The 21,902-nt window shown below is 36.0% G+C and overlaps 1 protein-coding gene and 2 long non-coding RNA genes across 3 annotated transcripts; 2 read left to right on the forward strand and 1 right to left on the reverse strand.

Annotated features, from left to right (window-relative positions):
- LOC107604990 (ethanolamine-phosphate cytidylyltransferase-like) lies at positions 5,084–6,253 on the forward strand. Its single transcript, XM_016306725.2, has 3 exons — positions 5,084–5,127; positions 5,280–5,712; positions 5,893–6,253. Exons 2-3 carry the CDS (start codon positions 5,375–5,377, stop codon positions 5,918–5,920), a joined length of 366 nt encoding a protein of 121 aa, XP_016162211.2. The 5' UTR covers positions 5,084–5,127; positions 5,280–5,374; the 3' UTR covers positions 5,921–6,253.
- Positions 6,278–15,870, reverse strand: LOC110270437. Its single transcript, XR_002359963.1, has 3 exons — positions 15,700–15,870; positions 14,463–14,464; positions 6,278–6,310 (listed from the first exon to the last, which is right to left on the reverse strand). It is a non-coding gene; the product is annotated as an uncharacterized LOC110270437 (long non-coding RNA).
- Positions 18,158–18,617, forward strand: LOC110269277. Its single transcript, XR_002358273.1, has 2 exons — positions 18,158–18,289; positions 18,383–18,617. It is a non-coding gene; the product is annotated as an uncharacterized LOC110269277 (long non-coding RNA).

Genomic DNA, 21,902 nt, shown 5'->3' on the forward strand with positions numbered 1-21,902 from the left:
ACAAAGTGGTATCAGAGCTCTGGTTGTTTATCTCTGTGCTGATTAAATGAAGAAAATATTCATGGTCCAAATATGGTCAAAATTAATTCCAAAAATTATTCAATTTGGAAGACCCTCATGGAAGATATGTTGTATAGTAAGGACTTGTATGATCCTGTGGAGGGGGATAAATTCTAAGGTACTAAATCCGATGCTGAATGGAAGAAGCTGAATCAAAAGGCAGTTGTTTTGATTAGGCAATGGCTTGATCTTAGCGTGTATCCACATGTTGACACCGAAACGAATGCCGATGGTATCAGAGCTCTGGTTGTTTATCTCTGTGCTGATTAAATGAAGAAAATATTCATGGTCCAAATATGGTCAAAATTAATTCCAAAAATTATTCAATTTGGAAGACCCTCATGGAAGATATGTTGTATAGTAAGGACTTGTATGATCCTGTGGAGGGGGATAAATTCTAAGGTACTAAATCCGATGCTGAATGGAAGAAGCTGAATCAAAAGGCAGTTGTTTTGATTAGGCAATGGCTTGATCTTAGCGTGTATCCACATGTTGACACCGAAACAAATACCGAGAAGATGTGGAACAAATTGAAGGAGTTATATGAGAGAAAGAATGTGAAAAACAAAGCATTCTTAATTAGGAAGCTGGCCAATAAGAAGTCTATTGAAGGTAAATCAATGCCGGAGCACTTGAGCATTTTTCAGGAGATGGTGAACAAACTGACAAATAATGAAACCACTTTGAATGATGAGTTGCAAGCCTTGTTGTTGTTGAGCTCTTTGCCTGATAGTTGGGAAGTTTTGGTTGTGACGCTGACTAACTCAGCTCCAAATGGAAAGTTGACGTTAGCAATGGTTAAAGAGAGTATGTTGAATGAAGAAGCTAGAAGAAGAGAGTCGGGTTTGACTAATGCCTCCTCCCAGTTAGAAGCACTTGTTTCAGAGTCACGGGGGAGAAGTCAAAGAAAAAAACCTCACAGTTCTGACAAGTCAGAGAGTCGAAGCAAGTCAAGAGGAAAGTACAAGCCAAGAAAGGAGTTCATTTGTCACCATTGTGGCAAGTCGGGGCATATCAAGAGGTATTGTAGGTTCTTGAAAAGAGAATAATCAAGGGGAAGAAACGAAGACAAATGTAAAGATAGTGATAAAGAAACTGCTGCTATTGTTTATGAAGATGTTCTTATCACATATGATCAAAATTATGTGAATCTTGTCTGTGATGATTCCACTTGGATTATGGATTCTGGTACCTCATGTCATGTCACTCCGAGGCGTGAATTTTTCACTTCTTATACTGTTGGAAATTTTGGCAAGATCAAATTGGGAGATAAAAGAGTGTGTGATATCATTGGTATGGGTGACATGTGGTTTGAAACCAACATGGGATGCAAGTTGCAGTTGAAGAAAGTTAGGCATGCACCAGATATGCGGTTCAATCTCATTTCAGTGAAGGCATTGGATCAAGAGGGGTATTGTACTTCCTTTGGTAGTGAAAAATGCAACATTACTAAAGGGGCTCTCATTGTTGCTAAAGATAATAGTCTCACTACTCTTTACTGGTTGCAAGCAAAGTTGTGCAAAGAAGAAATGAATGTAGCTAATGATTCCTCTTCTGATTTGTGGCATATACGTCTTGGTCACTTGAGCGAGAAAAGACTAAGCGTCTTAGCCAAGAAGTAATCACTTCCTGTGAAAGGTACAACTTTAAAAACTTGTACTCATTATTTTCTAGGAAAACATGCTAGAGTATCAGTTCATAATTCTGGACCTCATAGGAGATCACATGTTCTAGATTTTGTTCACACTGATGTTTGCACTATGGATGCTAAGACACTAGGTGGTGCATCATACTTTGTTACTTTTATTGATGATTATTCTCGAAAAGTATGGGCTTTTGTTTTGAAATCTAAAAACCAGGTGCTCGGTATCTTCAAACACTTTCATGCAAGTGTTGAAAGAGAAACTGAAAGAAAATTGAAATGTGTTCAAGCAGATAATGGTGGAGAATACAGGGGTCCGTTTGAAGAGTATTGTAAAGGACATGGGATCAAGCTTGAGAAGATGATTTCTAAGACTCCTCAACATAATAGAGTTGCAGAGAGACTGAATCGCACTATCAATGATAGATTCAGATGTATGCTCTCTCATACAAAGTTGCCTAAATCCTTTTGGGGTAAGGTGATTAGGACTGCAGTAGATCTGATCAACCTTTCTCCTTTAGTTCCACTAAATGGTGATGTTCCAGAGAAAGTTTGGAGAGGGAAAGATGTCTCCTATGGTCACTTGCGAGTGTTTGGCTACAGATCTTTTGTTCACATTCCAAGAGATGAAAGGTCTAAACTGGATGGAAAGTCAAAGCAGTGTATCTTCATGGGTTATGGTCACGAAGACTTTAGTTACAAATTATGAGAGCCGGTGAGTAAGAAGATAATTAGAGGCCGAGATGTGATTTTTCTTGAAGACCAAACTATTGAAGACCTTGAGAAGACAGATAAGCCTACAATAACTGCTAGACGTTCTGCTGATGATGAACCTGGTCCTTCCACTAGACCTAGTATTGATGGGGGAGATGTACAAGTTGATAATGATGGTGACAATTTGCATGATGAACCTACACCTCAACCTGAGGTGCTAGATGTTAAAGTTCCACCTGAATCACCAGATGAGCCTGAATTGAGAAGATCTACTAGAGAGCGTCATCCTTATCATAAATACTCTCCTCATGAGTATGTGATGAATACTAAGACTGCGGAGCTAGAGAGCTACCAGGAAGCTATGTCTGATGAGCATAAGGAATATTGGTTGAAGGCAATGCAAAAATAAATGAAATCCTTGCTTAAGAATCATACGTTTGAATTGGTGATGCTACCGAAGGGTAAGAGAGCATTCAAGAATAAATGGGTGTTCAAATTGAAAGCGGATGAAAATATCTCATGGCCAAGGTACAAAGCTCGATTGGTTGTGAAAGGCTTTGAGCAAAAGAAAGGTATTGATTTTGAGGAGATTTTCTCTCTAGTTGTGAAGATGTCCGCTATTTGAGTTGTGCTTGGATTGGCGGCTAGCTTGAATTTAGAGGTTGAGCAGCTTGATGTGAAGAATGCTTTCCTTCACGGTGACATAGATAAATAAATTTATATGGAGCAACCAGAGGGTTTCGAGGTTAAAGGAAAGGAGCACCTTGTATGCAAGTTGAAGAAGAGCTTATATAGGCTGAAGCAAGCGCCAAGGTAGTGGTACACAAAGTTTGATTCCTTCATGGAAGGTCATGGATATAGTAAGACTTCTTCTGATCATTGTGTGTATGTTAAGAAATTCTCTGATGGTGATTTTATAATTCTCTTGCTTTATGTTGATGACATGTTGATTGTTGGTCATGACACTAAGAAGATTGAAAATCTTAAGAAAGACTTGAACAGATCCTTTACTATGAAGGATTTGGGTCTTGCAAAGAAAATCCTTGGCATGAGTATCACTCGTGACAGGAAGAATGGAAAACTGTGGTGGTCACAGCTGAAGTACATTGAGAAGGTTTTAGAGAGGTTTAACATGAGTAATTCCAAACCTGTTAGTACTCCACTTGCTAGTCCTTTCAAGCTGAGTTCGTAGCAATGTCCTACAAGTGAGAAAGAGAAAGCAAAAATAAAGAAGATTCCATATGCATTTGCAGTTGGCAGTTTGATGTATGCTATGGTTTGCACCAGGCCGGATATTTCTCATGCTGTTAGAGTTGTTAGTCGGTTTCTCTCTAATCCTAGCTAAGAACACTGGCAAGTAGTGAAGTGGATTCTCAGATACCTTAATGGTACTTCCAGAGTTTGTTTATGCTTTGGGAGTGGCCAACCTGTGTTGGATGGTTACACAGATATGGATACAGCTGGGGATCTTGATTCAAGGAAGTCTACTTCTGGTTATATGATGACTTTTGCAGGGAGAGCTGTGTCGTGACAATCTTGACTTCAGAAATGTGTTGCTTTGTCTACTACAGAGGCAGAATACATTACTGTTGTTGAAGCTTCTAAGGAGCTCTTGTGGATGAAGAAGTTTCTACAAGAGTTAGGCATCAATCAAGAGAAGTTTGTGTTATTTTGTGACAATCAGAGTGCTATCGATCTTAGCAAGAATTCGACGTTTCATTTCAGATCGAAGCACATAGAGGTGAGGTATCATTTGATACGTCAAGCGCTTGAGATGAAGTCATATGCACTTGAGAAGATCCATACTGATGATAATGGTTTAGATATCACTACAAGAAAAAAGGCATATGGCCACGCTTTTTTTGCTAAGCTTTAAAAGCGTGGCCAAAAGTGGTCTATGGCCACGCTTTTGTGAGGGTGGCGCTTGAATAGAGATTTGGCCATATTTTTTTTGCTATGCTTCAAAAGCGTGGCGAAAAAGGTCAATGGCCACGCTTTTATGAGGGTGGCAGTTGATGCGAGATTTAGCCACGGTTTTTTTGCCACGATTATAAAGCATAGCCATAGAGAGATATCTACACACTTTTAAAGCGTGGCAACAGGGTTTTATTATTATGGCATTCGAAAAGCATAGCAGTTTCCTACAAAGCCTTTTGGTAAGCTTCAAAAGCGTGGCCAAAAGGTTCCTCCAGAAAAAAAATTTTAAAAATGCTCGTATACCCTTCAAATTAAAATGTTTGAGTCTTATAACTTAATCTTTTGAAATTAAAGATTCAGAAGCTCGTATACCCTTCAGAAGCTCGTATATCCTTCTTCATTCAAAGACCCGCGCCGTAAGCCCTAACTCTTCCTTCTTCAAACATTAAGCCCTAACTCCGACGACACTCCGCGACGACGAACCACTCCTGCGATGACGACACTCCGATGAAGAACTACTCCGATGACACTCTGTGAAGAACATAGCTACGCTCGTAATGCCTCTGCCGGCAATCCCTCTTCCGAAACCCCTAACCCTCCTTCTGCGGTGACTCTCTCTGACGGTGACTCCCTCCGCTCAGTTGCCGTCGCAAACCCGCCATCGATGCTCCCTTTGCCGCCGCTCCCTTCCGTTTCTACAAACCCTAATCCCTTCGGCGTCGCTCCCTTCCTGCTTAGCTTTGGAAGAAACTAGACTCTGTAGGCATTCATCGATCTTAACTTCTTGCTTTTTTGTAAGTCTTGTCTTATTCCTCGTCTTAATCAAACTGGTGCATATAAGTTGGTTATGGTTGTTTTGTGTTGAATGTTCTAGTTGAATTGATTTTTTTTTGTTAATATTATTTTTGGGATTTCACATTTTGCCGTGATGGTTGCCTTGTTGCAGGTCCGTGCCTCTTCATACATCACAGAAACATCTTGTTTCTGATAAGAAAACAAAATAAAACAAAACAAAACCAAAAGAGAAAGAAAGAAGACCATATGGATTATGACAGTAATAGTTGGATTTGGGAGGGGGTATACAACCACCCTTGGGTGTTGGGTGGTCTAATGGTTACAGCAGCCTTGCTGGGACTGTCGACGAGCTACTTTGGGGGGATGACCAACTCCTGGTCTCATTTGGAGATTTTCCCTAAGAAGAGATCCGGTAAGAGGCATGTTCGTGTTTACATGGATGGTTGTTTTGATCTGATGCACTATGGCCATGCCAATGCACTCAGACAGGCAAAAGTTCTAGGAGATGAATTGGTTGTGGGTCTGGTGAGTGATGAGGAGATCCTCGCCAATAAAAGCCCGCCTGTTTTGTCCATGGAGGAGAGGTACTAATAGTTGGTCCTTTTCTATTTTGCTCCTATTGATTTTCTCTTAGACATAATCTAATTCAGCTTAAACATAAGACTAGAGACTTTGCAGCAAGGGAATAAACTTGTTTGTTTGAATAACTCAAGTGTGCCAACATTGTAAAAGAATTAATGTTGAGAATGTATTTTGTCTTCCAGGATGACCCTTGTTAGTGGATTGAAATAGGTGGACGAAGTCATAACTGATGCTCCTTATGCAATTACTGAGGAATTCTTGAATCGTCTTTTCTATGAATACAACATTGACTATGTCATACATGGGGATGACTGTTGCCTACTTCCAGATGGAACAGATGCTTATGCTACAGCAAAGAAAGCTGGCCGATACAAGCAAATTAAATGTATTGAAGGAGTTTCCAGCACAGATATTGTTGGTAAGATTTATCTCTTCTTATGTTCGAAGATAGCAGAAATCTTGTGTTGTTGATGGATAAAGTTAATTTTCTTGTTCCAAGTGTTATATTGATAAAAATTGGGTGGTAGGTAAAAGCTAATTATGTGTATGTTCTCTATTTCTATACAAGAAGAATTATGTCTTCGTTAAAAGATCAAAAAGCTCACTGATGAGTGGATAATTTATACCCTTTTTGGCATTATTTTTACATAGTTTTTAGTATATTTTTGTTACTTTTTATTATATTTTTATTAGATTTTATGAAAAAATCAAATTTATGGACTTTACTATGAGTTTGTGTGTTTTTCTGTAATTTCAGGTATTTTCTGGCTGAAATTGAGGGACCTGAGCAAAAATCTGATTCAGAGGCTGAAAAAGGACTGCAGATGCTGTTGCATTTTGACCCTCCTGCACTCGAAATGGATTTTTTGGAGCTACAGAAGCCCAATTGGCTCGGTCTCAATTGCGTTGGAAGATAGACATCTTGGGCTTTCCAAAAATGTATAATACCCCATACTTTGCCCGAGATTTGATGGCCCAAACTGGCATTCAAACGCCCACCAAAGACCCTTTTTTGGAGTAAAACGCCAGAACTGGCACCAGAACTGGAGTTAAACGGCCAAACTGGCTCCCAAGTTGGAGTTTAACTCCAAGAATAGCCTATGCACGTGAAAGCTTCAATGCTCAGCCCAAGCACACACCAAGTGGGCCCCGAAAGTGGATTTCTGCACTTTGTGCACTTAATTATTCATTTTCTGTAATCCCTAGTAATTAGTTTAGTATAAATAGCACTTTTTACTATTGTATTAGGGGATTATAAGATTATCATCCTTGGAATTGGAGGCTGGCCACACGGCCATGCCTAGACTATTTTCTCTTATGTATTTTCTACGGTGGAGTTTCTACAGCCCATAGATTAAGGTGTGGAGCTCTGTTGTTCTTCATGAATTAATGCAAGTACTACAGTTTTTCTTTCAATTCATGCCTAATTATTCTCCAAGATATACTCTCGTACTTAATTCAGTTAAGTCAGAAAGAACGGGTGACCCGTTACAATCACCCACTATCTTCGTTACTCGCTTAGCCAAGATCCGCGTGCCTGACAACCACAAAGCAGTCTACATGATGTTCAACGTAGTCATTGGACGACAGCCAGAGTATATTCTCTTGGGTTTCTAATATACGGACCGAGTCCGTGAGATTAGGATCTTCGTGGTATAGGCTAGAACCATTGGCAGCATTCCTGAGATCCAGAAAGTCTAAACCTTGTCTGTGGTATTCCGAGTAGGATCTGGGAAGGGATGACTGTTACGAGCTTCAAACTTGCGAATGTTAGGCTCAGTGACAGTGTGCAAAAGGATAAGGATCCTATTCCGATGCTAGAGGGAACCGATAGATGATTAGCCGTGTGGTAGCTGTACTTGGTATTTTTCATCCGAGACGAGAAATCTGACAGTTGATTAGCTGTGCAGAGATCGTACCTAGTATTTTTCATCCGAGAGGATCATACAGCTTGCCATGGAATGGAGCACGCATGATTGGAAGAAGACAATAGGAAAGCAGAGGTTCAGAAGCAATAAAGCATCTCCAAATACCTATCTGAAATTCCCACCAATGAGTTACATAAGTATCTTTCTTTTATTTTATGTTTTATTTATCTTTTAATTATCAAAATCTCATAACCATTTGAATCTGCCTGACTGAGATTTACAAAGTAACCATAGCTTGCTTCAAGCCGACAATCTCCGTGGGATCGACCCTTACTCACGTAAGGTATTACTTGGACGACCCAGTGCACTTGCTGGTTAGTTGTGCGGAGTTGTGAAAAGTGTGAATCACAATTTCGTGCACCAAGTTTTTGGCGCCGTTGCCGGAGATTGTTCGAGTTTGCACAACTGACAGTTCATCTTGTTGCTTAGATTGGGTAATTTTATTTTATGTTTAAGCTTTTTATTTTTTTTATTTTCGAAAAATACAAAAAAATTTAATAAAATCATAAAACCAAAAAAAATTATGTTTCTTGTTTGAGTCTTGTGTCAAATTTTAAGTTTGGTGTCAATTGCATGTTTTTTATTTTTCTTAAAAATTTTCGAAAATTCATGCATTGTGTTCTTCTTTGATCTTCAAGTTGCTCTTGATGATTTTCCTTGTTTGATCTTTAATTTTTCTTGTTTTGTGTTTTTTGTTGTTTTTCATATGCATTTTCGAATTCATAATGTCTAAATATTAAAAATTTCTAAGTTTGGTGTCTTGCATGTCTTTCTTTCCTTAAAAATTTTCAAAAATATGTTCTTGATGTTCATCATGATCTTCAAAGTGTTCTTGGTATTCATCTTGACATTCAAAGTGTTCTTGCATGCATTATTTGTTTTAATCTTAAATTCTTATGTCTTGTGTCATTTTGTTGTTTTTCTCTTTCTTTATTAATTCAAAAAAATAAAAAATAATATCTTTCCCTTATTTTACTCATAAATTTTGAAATTTTGGGTTGACTTAGTCAAAAATTTTTAAAATTTACTTGTTTCTTGTTAGTCAAGTCAAATTTTCAATTTAAAAATTTTATCTTTTCAAATCTTTTTCAAAAATCAAATCTTTTTCATTTTTTTTCTCAATATTTTCAAAATTTTTTTTATAAATTTTCAAAATCTTTTTCTTATTTTTATTTCATATTTTCGAAAACTTCACTAACAATTAATGATTTGATTCAAAAATTTCAAGTTTGTTACTTTCCTTTTAAGAAAGGTTCAATCTTTAAATTCTAAAATCATATCTTTTGGTTTCTTGTTAGTCAAGTTATTAATTTTAATTTTCAAAATCAAATATTTTTAAATTTCTTTTTCAAATCTTTTTCAAAATAAATTTCAATCATATCTTTTTCAAAACTTAATTTCAAAATCTTTTTCTAACTTCTTATCTTTTCAAAATTTATTTTCAAATCTTTTTCAACTAATTACTTGACTTGTTTGTTTTAATTTTAAAAAGTTTACTATTTCTTATCTTTTTCAAACCACCTAACTACTTTTCCACTTCTAATTTTTGAAAATCACTAACCACTTTTTCAAAATTCTTTTTAATTAACTAATTATTTTAAATTCTAATTTTGTTTTATTTCTTTTCTTAAATTTCGAATCATTTTAATTTTTGATATTAATTTTCGAAAATTACTAACCTTTTTCAAAAACTGTTTTCGAAAATCACTAACCATTTTTCAAAAATATTTTTCGAAAATCTTTCCCTCTCATCTCTTTCTATTTATTTTATTTATTTTCTAACACTTCTCTTCTTAAAATTTGAACCCTCTCCCTCTCTCTGTGTTCGAATTCTTCTTATTCTCTCTCTACCTCATTCTTCTATTCTTATACTCACATAAAGGAATCTCTATACTGTGACATAGAGGATTCCTCTTCTTTTCTGTTCTCTTCTTTTTCATATGAGCAAGAACAAGGATAAAGACATTCTTGTTGAAGCTGATCCTGAACCTGAAAGGACTCTGAAAAGGAAGCTAAAGCACAACACTCTGGAGAGGACCTTACAGAAATTTTCGAAAAAGAAGTAGAGATGGCAGCCAAAAATAATAACAATGGTGGAGATGTAAGGAAGATGCTTGGTGACTTTATTGCACCAACTTCTGATTTCTATGGAAGAAGCATCTCAATTCCTGTAATTGGAGCAAACAACTTTGAGCTTAAGCCTCAATTAGTTTCTCTAATGCAGCAGAATTGCAAGTTTTATGGACTTTCATTGGAAGATCCTCATCAATTCTTAGCTGAATTCTTGCAAATCTGTGACACTGTTAAGACCAATGGGGTTAATCCTGAGGTCTACAGACTTATGCTTTTCCCCTTTGCTGTAAGAGACAGAGCTAGGATATGGTTAGACTCACAACCTAAAGAAAGCCTGAACTCTTGGAAAAAGTTAGTCAATGCTTTCTTGGCCAAATTTTTTCCACCTCAAAATTTGAGCAAGCTTAGAGTGAAAGTCCAAACCTTCAGACAGAAGGAAGGTAAATCCCTCTATGAAGCTTGGAAAAGATACAAGCAATTGATCAGAAGGTGTCCTTCTGACATGCTTTCAGAATAGAGCATCTTATGTATATTCTATGATGGTCTGTCTGAATTGTCCAAGATGTCATTGGACCACTCTGTTGGTGGATCTTTTCATCTGAAGAAAATGCCTGCAGAAGCCCAAGAACTCATTGAGATGGTTGCAAATAACCAGTTCATGTATACTTCTGAAATAAATCCTGTGAATAATGGGGTAACTCAGAAGAAAGGAGTACTTGAGATTGATACTCTGAATGCAATATTGGCTCAGAATAAAATATTGACTCAGTAAGTCAATATGATTTCTCAGAATCTGACTGGTTTGCAAGCTGCATCCGGCAGTGCTAAAGAAGCTTCCTCTGAAGAAGAAGCTTATGACCCTGAGAATCCTGCAATGGAAGAGGTGAATTACATGGGAGAATCCTATGGAAACACCTATAATCCTTCAAGGAGAAATCATCCAAATTTTTCATGGAAGGATCAACAGAAGCCTCAACAAGGCTTCAATAGTAATAATGGTGGGAGAAATAGGTTTGGCAATAGCAAGCCTTTTCCATCATCTTCTAAGCAACAGACAGAGAATTCTAAGCAGAGCCTCTCTGACTTAGCAACCATAGTCTCTGATCTATCTAAGACCACTCTCAGTTTCATGACTGAAACAAGGTCCTCTATCAGAAATTTAGAGGCACAAGTGGGTCAGCTGAGTAAAAGAGTTACTGAAATCCCTCCTAGTACTCTCCCAAGCAATACAGAAGAGAATCCAAAAAGAGAGTGCAAGGCCATAAATATACCCAACATGGCCGAAACTATAGAGGAGGAAGAGGCAGTGATTTCCAGTGAAGAAGACCTCAATGGACGTCCACTGACCACTAAGAAATTCCCTATTGAGGAACTAAAAGAATCTGAGGCTCATATAGAGACCATAGAGATTCCACTGAACTTACTGTTGCCATTCATGAGCTCTGATAAGTATTTCTTCCTCTGAAGAGGATGAAGATATTATTGAAGATCAAGTTGCTCAGTATTTAGGAGCAATCATGAAGCTGAAAGCCAAGTTATTTGGTAATGAGACTTGGGAGGATAAACCTCCATTGCTCATCACTGAACTGAATGCTTTGGTTCAACTGAAATTACCTCAGAAGAAACCGGATCCCGGAAAGTTCTTAATACCCTGTACCATAGGCACCATGACATTTGAGAAGGCTTTGTGTGACCTGGGGTCAGGAATAAACCTCATGCCACTCTCTGTAATGGAGAAACTAGGGATCTTTGAGGTACAAGCTGCAAGAATCTCACTAGAGATGGCAGATAAATCAAGAAAACAGGCTTATGGAATTATAGAGGATGTCTTAGTGAAGGTTGAAGGCCTGTATATCCCTGCTGATTTCATAATCCTAGACACTGGGAAGGATGAGGATGAATCCATCATCCTTGGAAGACCCTTCCTAGCCACAGCAAGATCTGTAATTAATGTGGACAGAGGAGAGTTAGTCCTTCAATTGAATAAGGACTACCTTGTGTTTAAGGCTCAAGGATCTTCTTCTGTAACCATGGAGAGAAAGCAGGAAAAGCTTCTCTCAATACAGAGTCAAACAGAGCTCCCACACTTAACTTCTAAGTTTGGTGTTGGGAGGCCACCATTAAGCTCTGAGTCTCTGTGAAGCTCTCTAAGAGCTCACTGTCAAGCTATTGACATTAAAGAAGCGCTTATTGGGAGGCAACCCAATGTTATTTAAATATATTTATTATAGACATTTGTTTTCCATTGCCATGTTATATTTTCTTTAGGTTGATGATAATGGGGAATCATAAAAATAGCTGCAGAATTAAAGCAAAATAAAAAATAGCACACCCTAGAGGACAGGCTTACTAGCGTTTAAACGCCAGTAAGGATAGCAGAATGGGCGTTTAACGCCCATGCAGGCAGCATTCTGGGCGTTCACAAAAATGCCCAGTAAAGAAGGAATCCTGGCGTTTAACACCAGCCAGGGTATCTGGCTGGGCGTTAAACGCCCAAATAGGCAGTCAAGTGGGCGTTAAACGCTAGGATGACACAAGGGAGGTAATTTTGTTTCCAATTCGATTTTTTTTTTCAATTTTTCATGTTTTAATTCATAGTTTTTTGCATCAAACATATTTTAAACGTTCATCTTTCAATTTCTATTTTCAAATATTATTAATCTTTCCAATTCTTTTTAATTCTCTTTTTAATTCTTTTCAATTCCTTCCAAAACGTTTTCAAAACTTACATATCTTTTCAAATTCTCTTCAACTCTTTTTAATTTCTCTTGTATACAGTAATAAGTTTTCAAAATTAATTGCATCATTCTTCTTCTACTCCCTTCTGTCTTATTTTTCTCGAGGACGAGCAAACCTTTTAAGTTTGGTGTGGAAAAAGCTCTCCTTTTTTTTCCAAAACCATTAATGGCACCTAAGGCCGGAGAAACCTCTAGGAAGAGGAAAGAGAAGGCAGTTGCTTCCAACTCCGAGTCATGGGAGATGGATAAAGTCATCTCAAAAGCCCATCACTAGAAAGAGGATGGAGCAAACAAGAGAGCCCACTCATGGACCTCAACAAGAGCACTCCATTATCCTCCATGAAATCAAAGAGGACCAAAGAGCCATGAGAGAGGATCAACAAAGGCAAGGAAGAGATATTGAGGAGCTTAAGCACTCCATAGGATCTTCAAGAGGAAGAACTAGCCGCCGTCACTAAGGTGGACCCGTTCTTAAATTTCCTTGTTCTTATTTTTCTGTTTTTCGGTTTCTATGCTTTATGTTTTGTCTATGTTTGTCTTTATTACATGATCATTAGTGTCTAGTGTCTATGTCTTAAAGTTATGAATGTCCTATGAATTATTCACCTTTCTTAAATGAAAAATATTTTCTGAAAAAGAAAAAGAAGTACATGAGTTTCGAAATTTATCTTGAAATTAGCTTAATTATTTTGATGTGGTGGCAATACTTTTTGTTTTTTGAATGAATGCTTGAACAGTGCATATTTTTTATAGTGAAGTTTATGAATGTTAAAATTGTTGGCTCTTGAAAGAATAATGAAAAAGGAGAAATGTTATTGATAATTTGAAAAATCATAAAATTGATTCTTGAAGCAAAAAAAAAAAAGCAGTGAAAAGCAAAAGCTTGCGAAAAAAATAATAAAAAAAGAAAGAAAAAGAAAAAGCAAGCAAAAAAAGGCAGTAGACCTTTAAACCAAAAGGCAAGGGTAAAAAAAAAGGGATCCAAGGCTTTGAGCATTAATGGATAGGAGGGCCCAAAGGAATAAAATCCTGGCCTAAGCGGCTAAACCAAGCTGTCCCTAACCATGTGCTTGTGGTGTGAAGGTGTCAAGTGAAAAGTTTGAGACTGAGCGGTTAAAGTCGTGGTCCAAAGCAAATAGAGTGTGCTTAAGAGCTCTGGGCACCTCTAACTGGGGACTCTAGCAAAACTGAGTCACAATTTGAAAAGGTTCACCCAGCTATGTGTCTGTGGCATTTATGTATCCGGTGGTAATACTGGAAAATAAAGTGCTTAGGGTCACGGCCAAGACTCATAAAGTAGCTGTGTTCAAGAATCAACATACTGAACTAGGAGAATCAATAACACTATCTGAATTCTGAGTTCCTATGGATGCCAATCATTCTGAACTTCAAAGGATAAAGTGAGATGCCAAAACTGTTCAGAAGCAAAAAGCTACTAGTCCCGCTCATCTAATTAAAACTAATCTTCATTGATATTTTTGAGATTTATTGTATTTTCTCTTCTTTTTATCCTATTTTGTTTTTAGTTGCTTGGGGACAAGTAATAATTTAAGTTTGGTGTTGTGATGAGCGGATAATTTATACCTTTTTTGGCATTGTTTTTACATAGTTTTTAGTATGTTTTAGTTACTTTTTATTATATTTTTATTAGTTTTTATGAAAAAATCACATTTCTAGACTTTACTATGAGTTTATGTGTTTTTCTGTAATTTCAGGTATTTTCTGGCTGAAATTGAAGGACCTGAGCAAAAATCTGATTCAGAGGCTGAAAAAGGACTGCGGATGCTGTTGGATTCTGACCCTCCTGCACTTGAAATGGATTTTCTGGAGCTACAGAAGCCCAATTGGCGCGCTCTTAATTGCTTTGGAAGGTAGACATCTTGGGCTTTCCAGCAATATATAATAGTCTATACTTTGTCCGAGATTTGATGGCCCAAACTGGCGTTCAAACGCCCACCAAAGACCCTTTTCTTGAGTAAAACGCCAAAACTAGCACCAGAACTGGAGTTAAACGCCTAAACTGGCTCCCAAGCTGGCGTTTAACTCCAAGAATGGCTTATGCACGTGAAAGCTTTAATGCTCAGCCCAAGCACACACCAAGTAGGCCCCGGAAGTGGATTTCTACACTATCTGCACTTAGTTATTCATTTTCTGTAATCCCTAGTAATTAGTTTAGTATAAATAGCACTTTTTACTATTGTATTAGGGGATTATGAGATTATCATCCTTGGAATTGGAGTCTGGCCACACGCCCATGCCTAGACTATTTTCTCTTATGTATTTTCTACGGTGGAGTTTCTACACCCCATAGATTAAGGTGTGGAGCTCTGCTGTTCTTCATGAATTAATGCAAGTACTATTGTTTTTCTTTCAATTCACGCTTACTTCTTCTCCAAGATATACTCTCGTACTTAATTCAGTTAAGTCAGAATGAAGGGGTAACCCGTGACAATCACCCACTATCTTCGTTACTCGCTTAGCCAAGATCCGCGTGCCTGACAACCACAAAGCGGTCTACATGATGTTCAACGTAGTCATTGGATGACAGTCGGAGTATATTCTCTTGGGTCTCTAATACACGGACCGATTCCATGAGATTAGAATCTTCGTGGTATAGGCTAGAACCATTGGCAGTATTCCTGAGATCCGAAAAGTCTAAACCTTGTCTGTGGTATTCCGAGTAGGATCTGGGAAGGAATGACTGTGACGAGCTTCAAACTTGCGAATGTTGGGTGCAATGACAGTGTGCAAAAGGATAAGGGTCCTATTCCGACGCTAGCGGGAACCGACAAATGATTAGCCGTTCGGTAGCTGTACCTGGTATTTTTCATCCGAAATGAGAAATCCGACAGTTAATTAGCCGTGCAGAGATCGTACCTGGTATTTTTCATCCGAGAGGATCATACAGCTTGCCATGGAATGGAGCACGCATGATTGGAAGAAGACAATAGGAAAGCAGAGGTTCAGAAGCAATAAAGCATCTCCAAACACTTATCTGAAATTCCCACTAATAAATTTCATAAGTATATTTATTTTATTTTATGTTTTATTTATCTTTTAATTATCAAAATCTCATAACCATTTGAATCCGTCTAACTGAGATTTACAAGGTAACCATAGCTTGCTTCAAGCTGACAATCTCCGTGGGATCGACCCTTACTCATGTAAGGTATTACTTGGACGACCTAGTGCACTTGCTGATTAGTTGTGCGGAGTTGTGAAAAGTGTGAATCACAATTTCGTGTACCACTCACGAAGATCTTAATGGTACTGATGCAAAACCTCAAGAAGAAAGCAAGCCAAAGGTTTCCCACTTGTCCCAATTCCTACCAACTTCCCGACGTATTGTACAGTTTTCAAATGGCAGGGTATTTTGATGATCAATGCTTGTATATCTTGACTTGCTGCAATAGACACTGATTTGAAATTTATGCCACAATCATTGGTTTCAAGTTGAAAATATTTTGAGCAAATTCGCTCATTAGTTTTTGGAAATATTTTGCATGATAATTCATTGTGGCTTCATCCTCTTTTAGGGGCCTGGACCTGATGCTCGTATTATATACATTGATGGGGCATTTGATCTCTTCCATGATGGGCACATTGGGGTATACATGAGTTTTCTATAGGTGCAACAGTCAAATAGCATTATTTGATATGGCTGTCTTAATTCAGTATTTCCTGTTCTCTCAGATACTTAAGAAGGCTAGGCAGCTCAGAGATTTTCTTCTTGTTGGTATCCACTCAGACGAGACTGTGAGGTATGCAGTTTTTTATCACGTAAAATTGAAGTTACAGCTATGATCCAAGTTAATACTACTGTTTTAACTCTTTCCTAGCAGTCAATAGGCATTTGGTTTAAATATGCATGTAATGTTGTTACAAAGAATTTGATCCTTGTTACTTATCTAGCCTAAAATATGTTTTGTTTTGTTACATAAGTTCACAAATATAACAGGTTTTGGGATCATGTTTCTGTGTCTGAAACAGGAAAATCCTTAGTTTTTCAGCTACTGCCTCTGCTTTTTTTATTTTTGATTTTTTAAAACCTCTCCTTTTGCTTTCTTTTTCTTTAATGTATGTCTTTTTTGAAGCCTCACAAACTTTCCATGTATGTTTTACAAACAAAATATTGTTCTTTATTCTCTAATTTTTCAGGTGGGATACAATTTTTATGCACTTTTTTTCTATTTTTGAACTTTCTCTTCTTTAATGATATGGGATCTGGAGCATAATATAGCTATTTTCTGTTACCAGCTTCGTATGTGATGCTGTGGATGGTTGGGCCACTCGTAAATTCAATCAAGGTATAAGCTTTCTTGTAGAAGTCATACCAATTTTATTCTATCTGTTTATATAATTCTTTGACGAGTGTTAGGTACACATTATCTCTTTCTAGTAAAGTTTTGCTGAACTGGTATGATTAGACATTGTTTTAAAAATATATTGGGTTCAGACTTAGGGGCTTTGTGGCATGTCTTGACCACAGAATGGGATAACATTTCCTCTATACTAACTTGTTTAGTTTAAAAAGGTAATTAGTCTATTTGATAAATAAATATCAACCTAATTTTCTTGATTCAGTGTCGACCTTCAGAGCTGTTCTGGACATGGTTACAAACAAGTTATCCCTATCTCTTTCTGTTTCTGCAAGCCAAAGAATGCATTGTTAAACTTATAGTTCTTTACATTGTTTCATTTTTGTGTTCTTTGAATTAATGTGGCTTTCTTAATATCAGAATTAACACTGCTTATCTACTTGTTGTTGTTTCCCAAGTTTAAAAGTAACATTTTTCTCCTTTTTAATTGTTCATAATTTGCTGTCATTTAAGCATGGGCATGTAAACCTGGCTTTTGTGCTGAATTTGTGAAAAGGCCTGGCTTCATCTTTTTGTCCCTTACTAGCATTAGATATTGCTAGCCACTAGCTGCAAATGTACAAGTAATTCATGTCAACTTTGTCTTTTTGTTCTTCCTTAACTCAAATTTTATGATCCTGCATTTTCTAGTTTAGGGATGATGTTCTTTAGCTGCATTTTATTAGATCCTGCATTTTCCTTCTCTTTTTCAAGCTCCTGCTGACTCCTTTTTTTTTCTTCTTCTAACGTTTGGGTTTTCTAATTACAGACACAATTTTTTATTCTCAGGCACATACAGTTCGCCATCTTCTTCAGGCTAAGAGAGGTTTGCAATTTCTTAAACATCTTTATGTTTTTAGATCTACCAACATTTTTTATTTGAAAATTGAAAACAACAATAGATGAAATATATGGACATAGCTAACCACATTTCTTTTCCTTTTATTATTGAGATCAGTTTGCTCTGTATAAGGATTTTCATTATTCGTTTAGAGATAACTTTAACTTCAAATGTAACTCGATCTGCCATTTCTGATAAGTTCTTGTATATACAAACAGCACAAATACTTATGAATAGTTGAATAATGATTGCTATTAAACTACTTCAGTTCTGTTGATTACTTATTTGAGATATCCATCTTTATAGGATATCTTAGTATATTTTCATCACTTCATGCAAATCTAGTGCATTACCTGTGTCTCTGATCTAGTGCATTACCCGTGTCTCTTGTTAACTTTGTGAAATTAAAAATATGGATCATGATTATGAAATAGTTGTTTGTCTTTCCTCTGGATTTTGATGAGATACTTGTGGCAAGTATAATGTTGCTATGTATGTGCTCATGCATACAAAAAAAGTGGGACTACTTTGGAAGCAAAGTTTATAGGAACTTTGCCAAAAGAACTCATGTAGAAGTGTCAGGGCATTATTTTGGAGAACAAATTCTGGTCATTACATTGTTTGGTTCACACTATCACAATGTTGGTTTGCTATTTGCAATGTCTGGTCACTACTTTAAATGTTCAAAAAATATAGAAGTGATAAGAGTTTAACACTCTTATGATATTTTTCAGAGGCTAATGACTTTGGTCAACTAGGTGATAGAACCGAGGAGTGAAGGAAATATCTAAAGAAAGTAAAGCCATTAGAGTCAGAGTTTGTAAAATCTGTCTTGTATAATTCTTAATTCTCTTAGAAATTCATTTTTGTTAATGCTTGTAAATTTTATGTACGCGGCTGTTGCATGTATACAGATGACATTGTTGCAGGCTTTTGCCAAGTATTGAATGAAGGAACATAAATTTGAGTGCTCCCATATAGGCTTTTAGCAGATTTTTTTTTAAATTTAATTTAGCTATAGCCACGCTTTAAAAGCGTGGCAATAGGTTTGTATCTAGGCACACAACTTAAAAAACATGGCTATATCTCGTTATTGGCACGCTTTTAAAGCATAGTCATATGTCTCTATTGGCACGCTTTTAAAGCGTAGCCATATCTTGCTGCTGGCACACTTTAAAAGCGTAGCCATATTTGGCACATATGGCCATGCTTTTAAAGCGTGGCGATCTTTAAAAGCGTGGTAAAAAATAAAGCGTGGCGATAGGTCACCAAAAGCATGGCGATAGAGGAACCGGCACCTTGCAGTTGTGATCCTTTTAAAAGCGTACCGGTAGCTCAAAAGGCGTGGCGAAAAGCTATCGCTATGCTTTTTTTGACTTTTCGCCACGCTTTAAAAGCGTAGCAAAAAGCTTGTTTTCTTGTAGTGTATGATGACTAAGAGTTTACCTGCAGTGAAGTTTGATTCCTGCAAAGAGAAGGTGGGCTTGATGGAGTAGCCCATCCCCACTTAAGTTAGTGAAAGAAAGATTTGTTGGTGGGTCCCCAATCTCAAGTGGGGCCCACACAACCTTTAAAATAAAAATAAAAATAAATAAATAAAAAAAGTGGCAAAAGCCACGGTGAGAGGGAGAGAGATGTTGAAACCCTCACCTTTTGTAACAAAAGATACAGAGAGAGTGAGGAGAGTTACTGCGCCGAAGAGAAGAAGAATTTGGAGGGGGAGGAACAATGCCATTTTGATCCGATTGAACTGGTAAATTTGCTCTATTTCTTATGAAATTTTACTCTGTTATTCCTGGTGTAGAGATGAACATTAGGATATAACTTGCTAGTTGTATTGCCTTCTCTTTTGCCTGATTTGAGATACCCACTTTTGTGGAGGGTTTATGTTGATTCCATCAGTTTTGATGATGTATTTTGTTGATTGTTGATATGCCCTAGTGTCACTAGAAATACTGTTTGTATACTCGTTATTCTGATAGTGGAAGATTTTATTGGACTAGGTCCCGTGGATTTTTTGTCTCTCTTTTGGGAGTTTTTCCATGTTAAAATTCTGGTGTCTGATTATTTAATTTTTGTCATTATATTTGCTAGAAAAATCTAAGGGCCAACAACTTTTCCAAAGCCAGCATGTAACCAGCAAGGAAAAGTGAGCCATTGGATGAAATCTCACACCAATCTCACACAATTAAAATCATCATTGATAGCTATTTGATGGCTACAAATACCAAAAATTGCTGGCCCCCTAACACTCCTCTATATTTACTGTTTGGAGTATCTTTGGTATTGCCTATTTAATCGCATAAATTGTAAAAAAAAATTATTTTTGATGCTTTCACTGTTAAACAAGTTTTTGTTTAAACTTTTGTTGAATTTTCTCAACAAATACTTGGTTCTTCCTCTCCTATCTATCTAATCAGCAATTATAATTTTATGTAACCTGAAAATCCCATATGATGTTTCACTTCGGATTTTAAGAATAAATTACTCCTTCTTTTCCATCTTTATCTGATTTTTATCTGTTGTTTACGAACAAATTTGACTTTCTTTTCTCCCTCAACCTTTGCACCTTTTCTTTTTCTCGATCTCTTTCTGACCTTTTTAATTTAATTTCTTTATAATGTTGCCATGCAAAGCTTAAATGTATCGGTTATAATACTGTTTATTCTAAAAATTTAAACTAATAATAACGATACATTAATAATTATATTTTTCATTTGTCTTGTTATATGAATTTTTTTTGGCTTTCTCTAAATCTGTATAGATTTTTTATTTTAAAATTATATTTTTGACAAATTAATAAAAATACATAAAAAAAAATACACGAATAATTATACATATTTTTAACAATATAAGCTTTTATTTGAAGTTTACAGGTTAAAAATTTTCGTCGTTTGGCACCGAGAAAAAAATAAGAAAAAAATTATAATAACATATTATTAAAGGCATGCATGGAGCATTATTATTGTTGATCATATAATTAATGATTAAAAAGATAGGAGTGAAAAAGATACATTAGAGGAACGAAGAAATTTCATATATAAAGCAGGTAGAATAGAACGAAGATTAGGGAAGGGTTGACTTTGTCATCTTCATGAAGATATATCACGATTACTTTACCTATGTGTGTACGGAAGGAAAGGTATGCGACCGCAAGACAATAGGAATCTCAAATAACTTTTTATTTTCGTATGCAAAAGTATAGGTGTGGATATGTTGAATGTTCAATTCAATAGATATGTAGATGATTATGTTTATTATTTTTAATTGAATGGTTATTTTTTTTATTTGATTTACTCATGCACAATTAATAATGATTGGATATTCAAATTCACTAAGTGTGTATAGTTATTCTAATGTTAAAGTTTAGGAAGTAATTTAAAAATTAAATGTTTTTTTATTTTACTGGGTCAGTTCTAAAATTCATTGTTCATACTATTAACAAAAATTACTGTCTACCTAACAAAACTGTTTTAAATTATTGAACTAAAGAGTTAAATAATTGACTAAAAATACGTACCAATATAAATTAAAATTAATGATTGTTAATTTTTTTTAAAATTTATTATTATTCCTATTGTTTTTTGTGTGGCTTTTTTCCTGGTCCAAAAGTACGGCGTTATTGTACGACAGCGAGGAATAGGAATGGAATGCATGAAAATTGGAAAGAAGCGTGGTGGCTAGGTCAAGCATGGAGTGGTTGATATAAAAAAAATTTTATGTGTCATTTTAGTTTAAAATTGTTACAAAATCACTTTAATTAAAAGCGAGTCAATCAATTAGGTTGCTTTAGATATCAATTCCGTATAAGAAATCAATTTTCCTTCAGATTTATTCTGTGAATTAGAAATTTGAAAGGAAAGAAAATACTTGTAATATTAAAATTTAAACTTTTATACTTCAAATAATTTAATTTCATCCCTTTTGCTCTCTGCTGATCTCTCCAAAATTACTCACAAAAAAAATTTAAGTTGTTAAGAAAAACTATTATAAATATATGTCTCTAATATGTTATTTCACGTCAAAATTTCTTTTGGACTTAAAAACGTGAATTGTGCATAGATATTTTTCTTTCATTTTTAGTTTGGCTTATGCTTATATATATGTTTTGTAACGAAAATCGAATTCTAATTTTTTTTTTCCATTATAAAAGTTATCACACTGGATTCTAAATCTTAATCTTTTGGTCATCATAAAATCTCTTAAAAGTACAAGTTCTTTGTTTTATATTTGGTGAATAAAAAATATCATCTA

This window comes from Arachis ipaensis, chromosome B01 (assembly GCF_000816755.2).
Source record: "Arachis ipaensis cultivar K30076 chromosome B01, Araip1.1, whole genome shotgun sequence".
Classification (NCBI taxonomy): Eukaryota; Viridiplantae; Streptophyta; class Magnoliopsida; order Fabales; family Fabaceae; genus Arachis; species Arachis ipaensis.

Bases quoted from the DNA above. Each gene is read 5' to 3' on its own strand.
- LOC107604990 (XM_016306725.2), top strand. From the start codon at position 5,375: ATGGATTATGACAGTAATAGTTGGATTTGGGAGGGGGTATACAACCAC. The intron at 5,713-5,892 runs GTACTAATAGTT...TTTGTCTTCCAG, and splicing joins GTTTTGTCCATGGAGGAGAG to GATGACCCTTGTTAGTGGAT.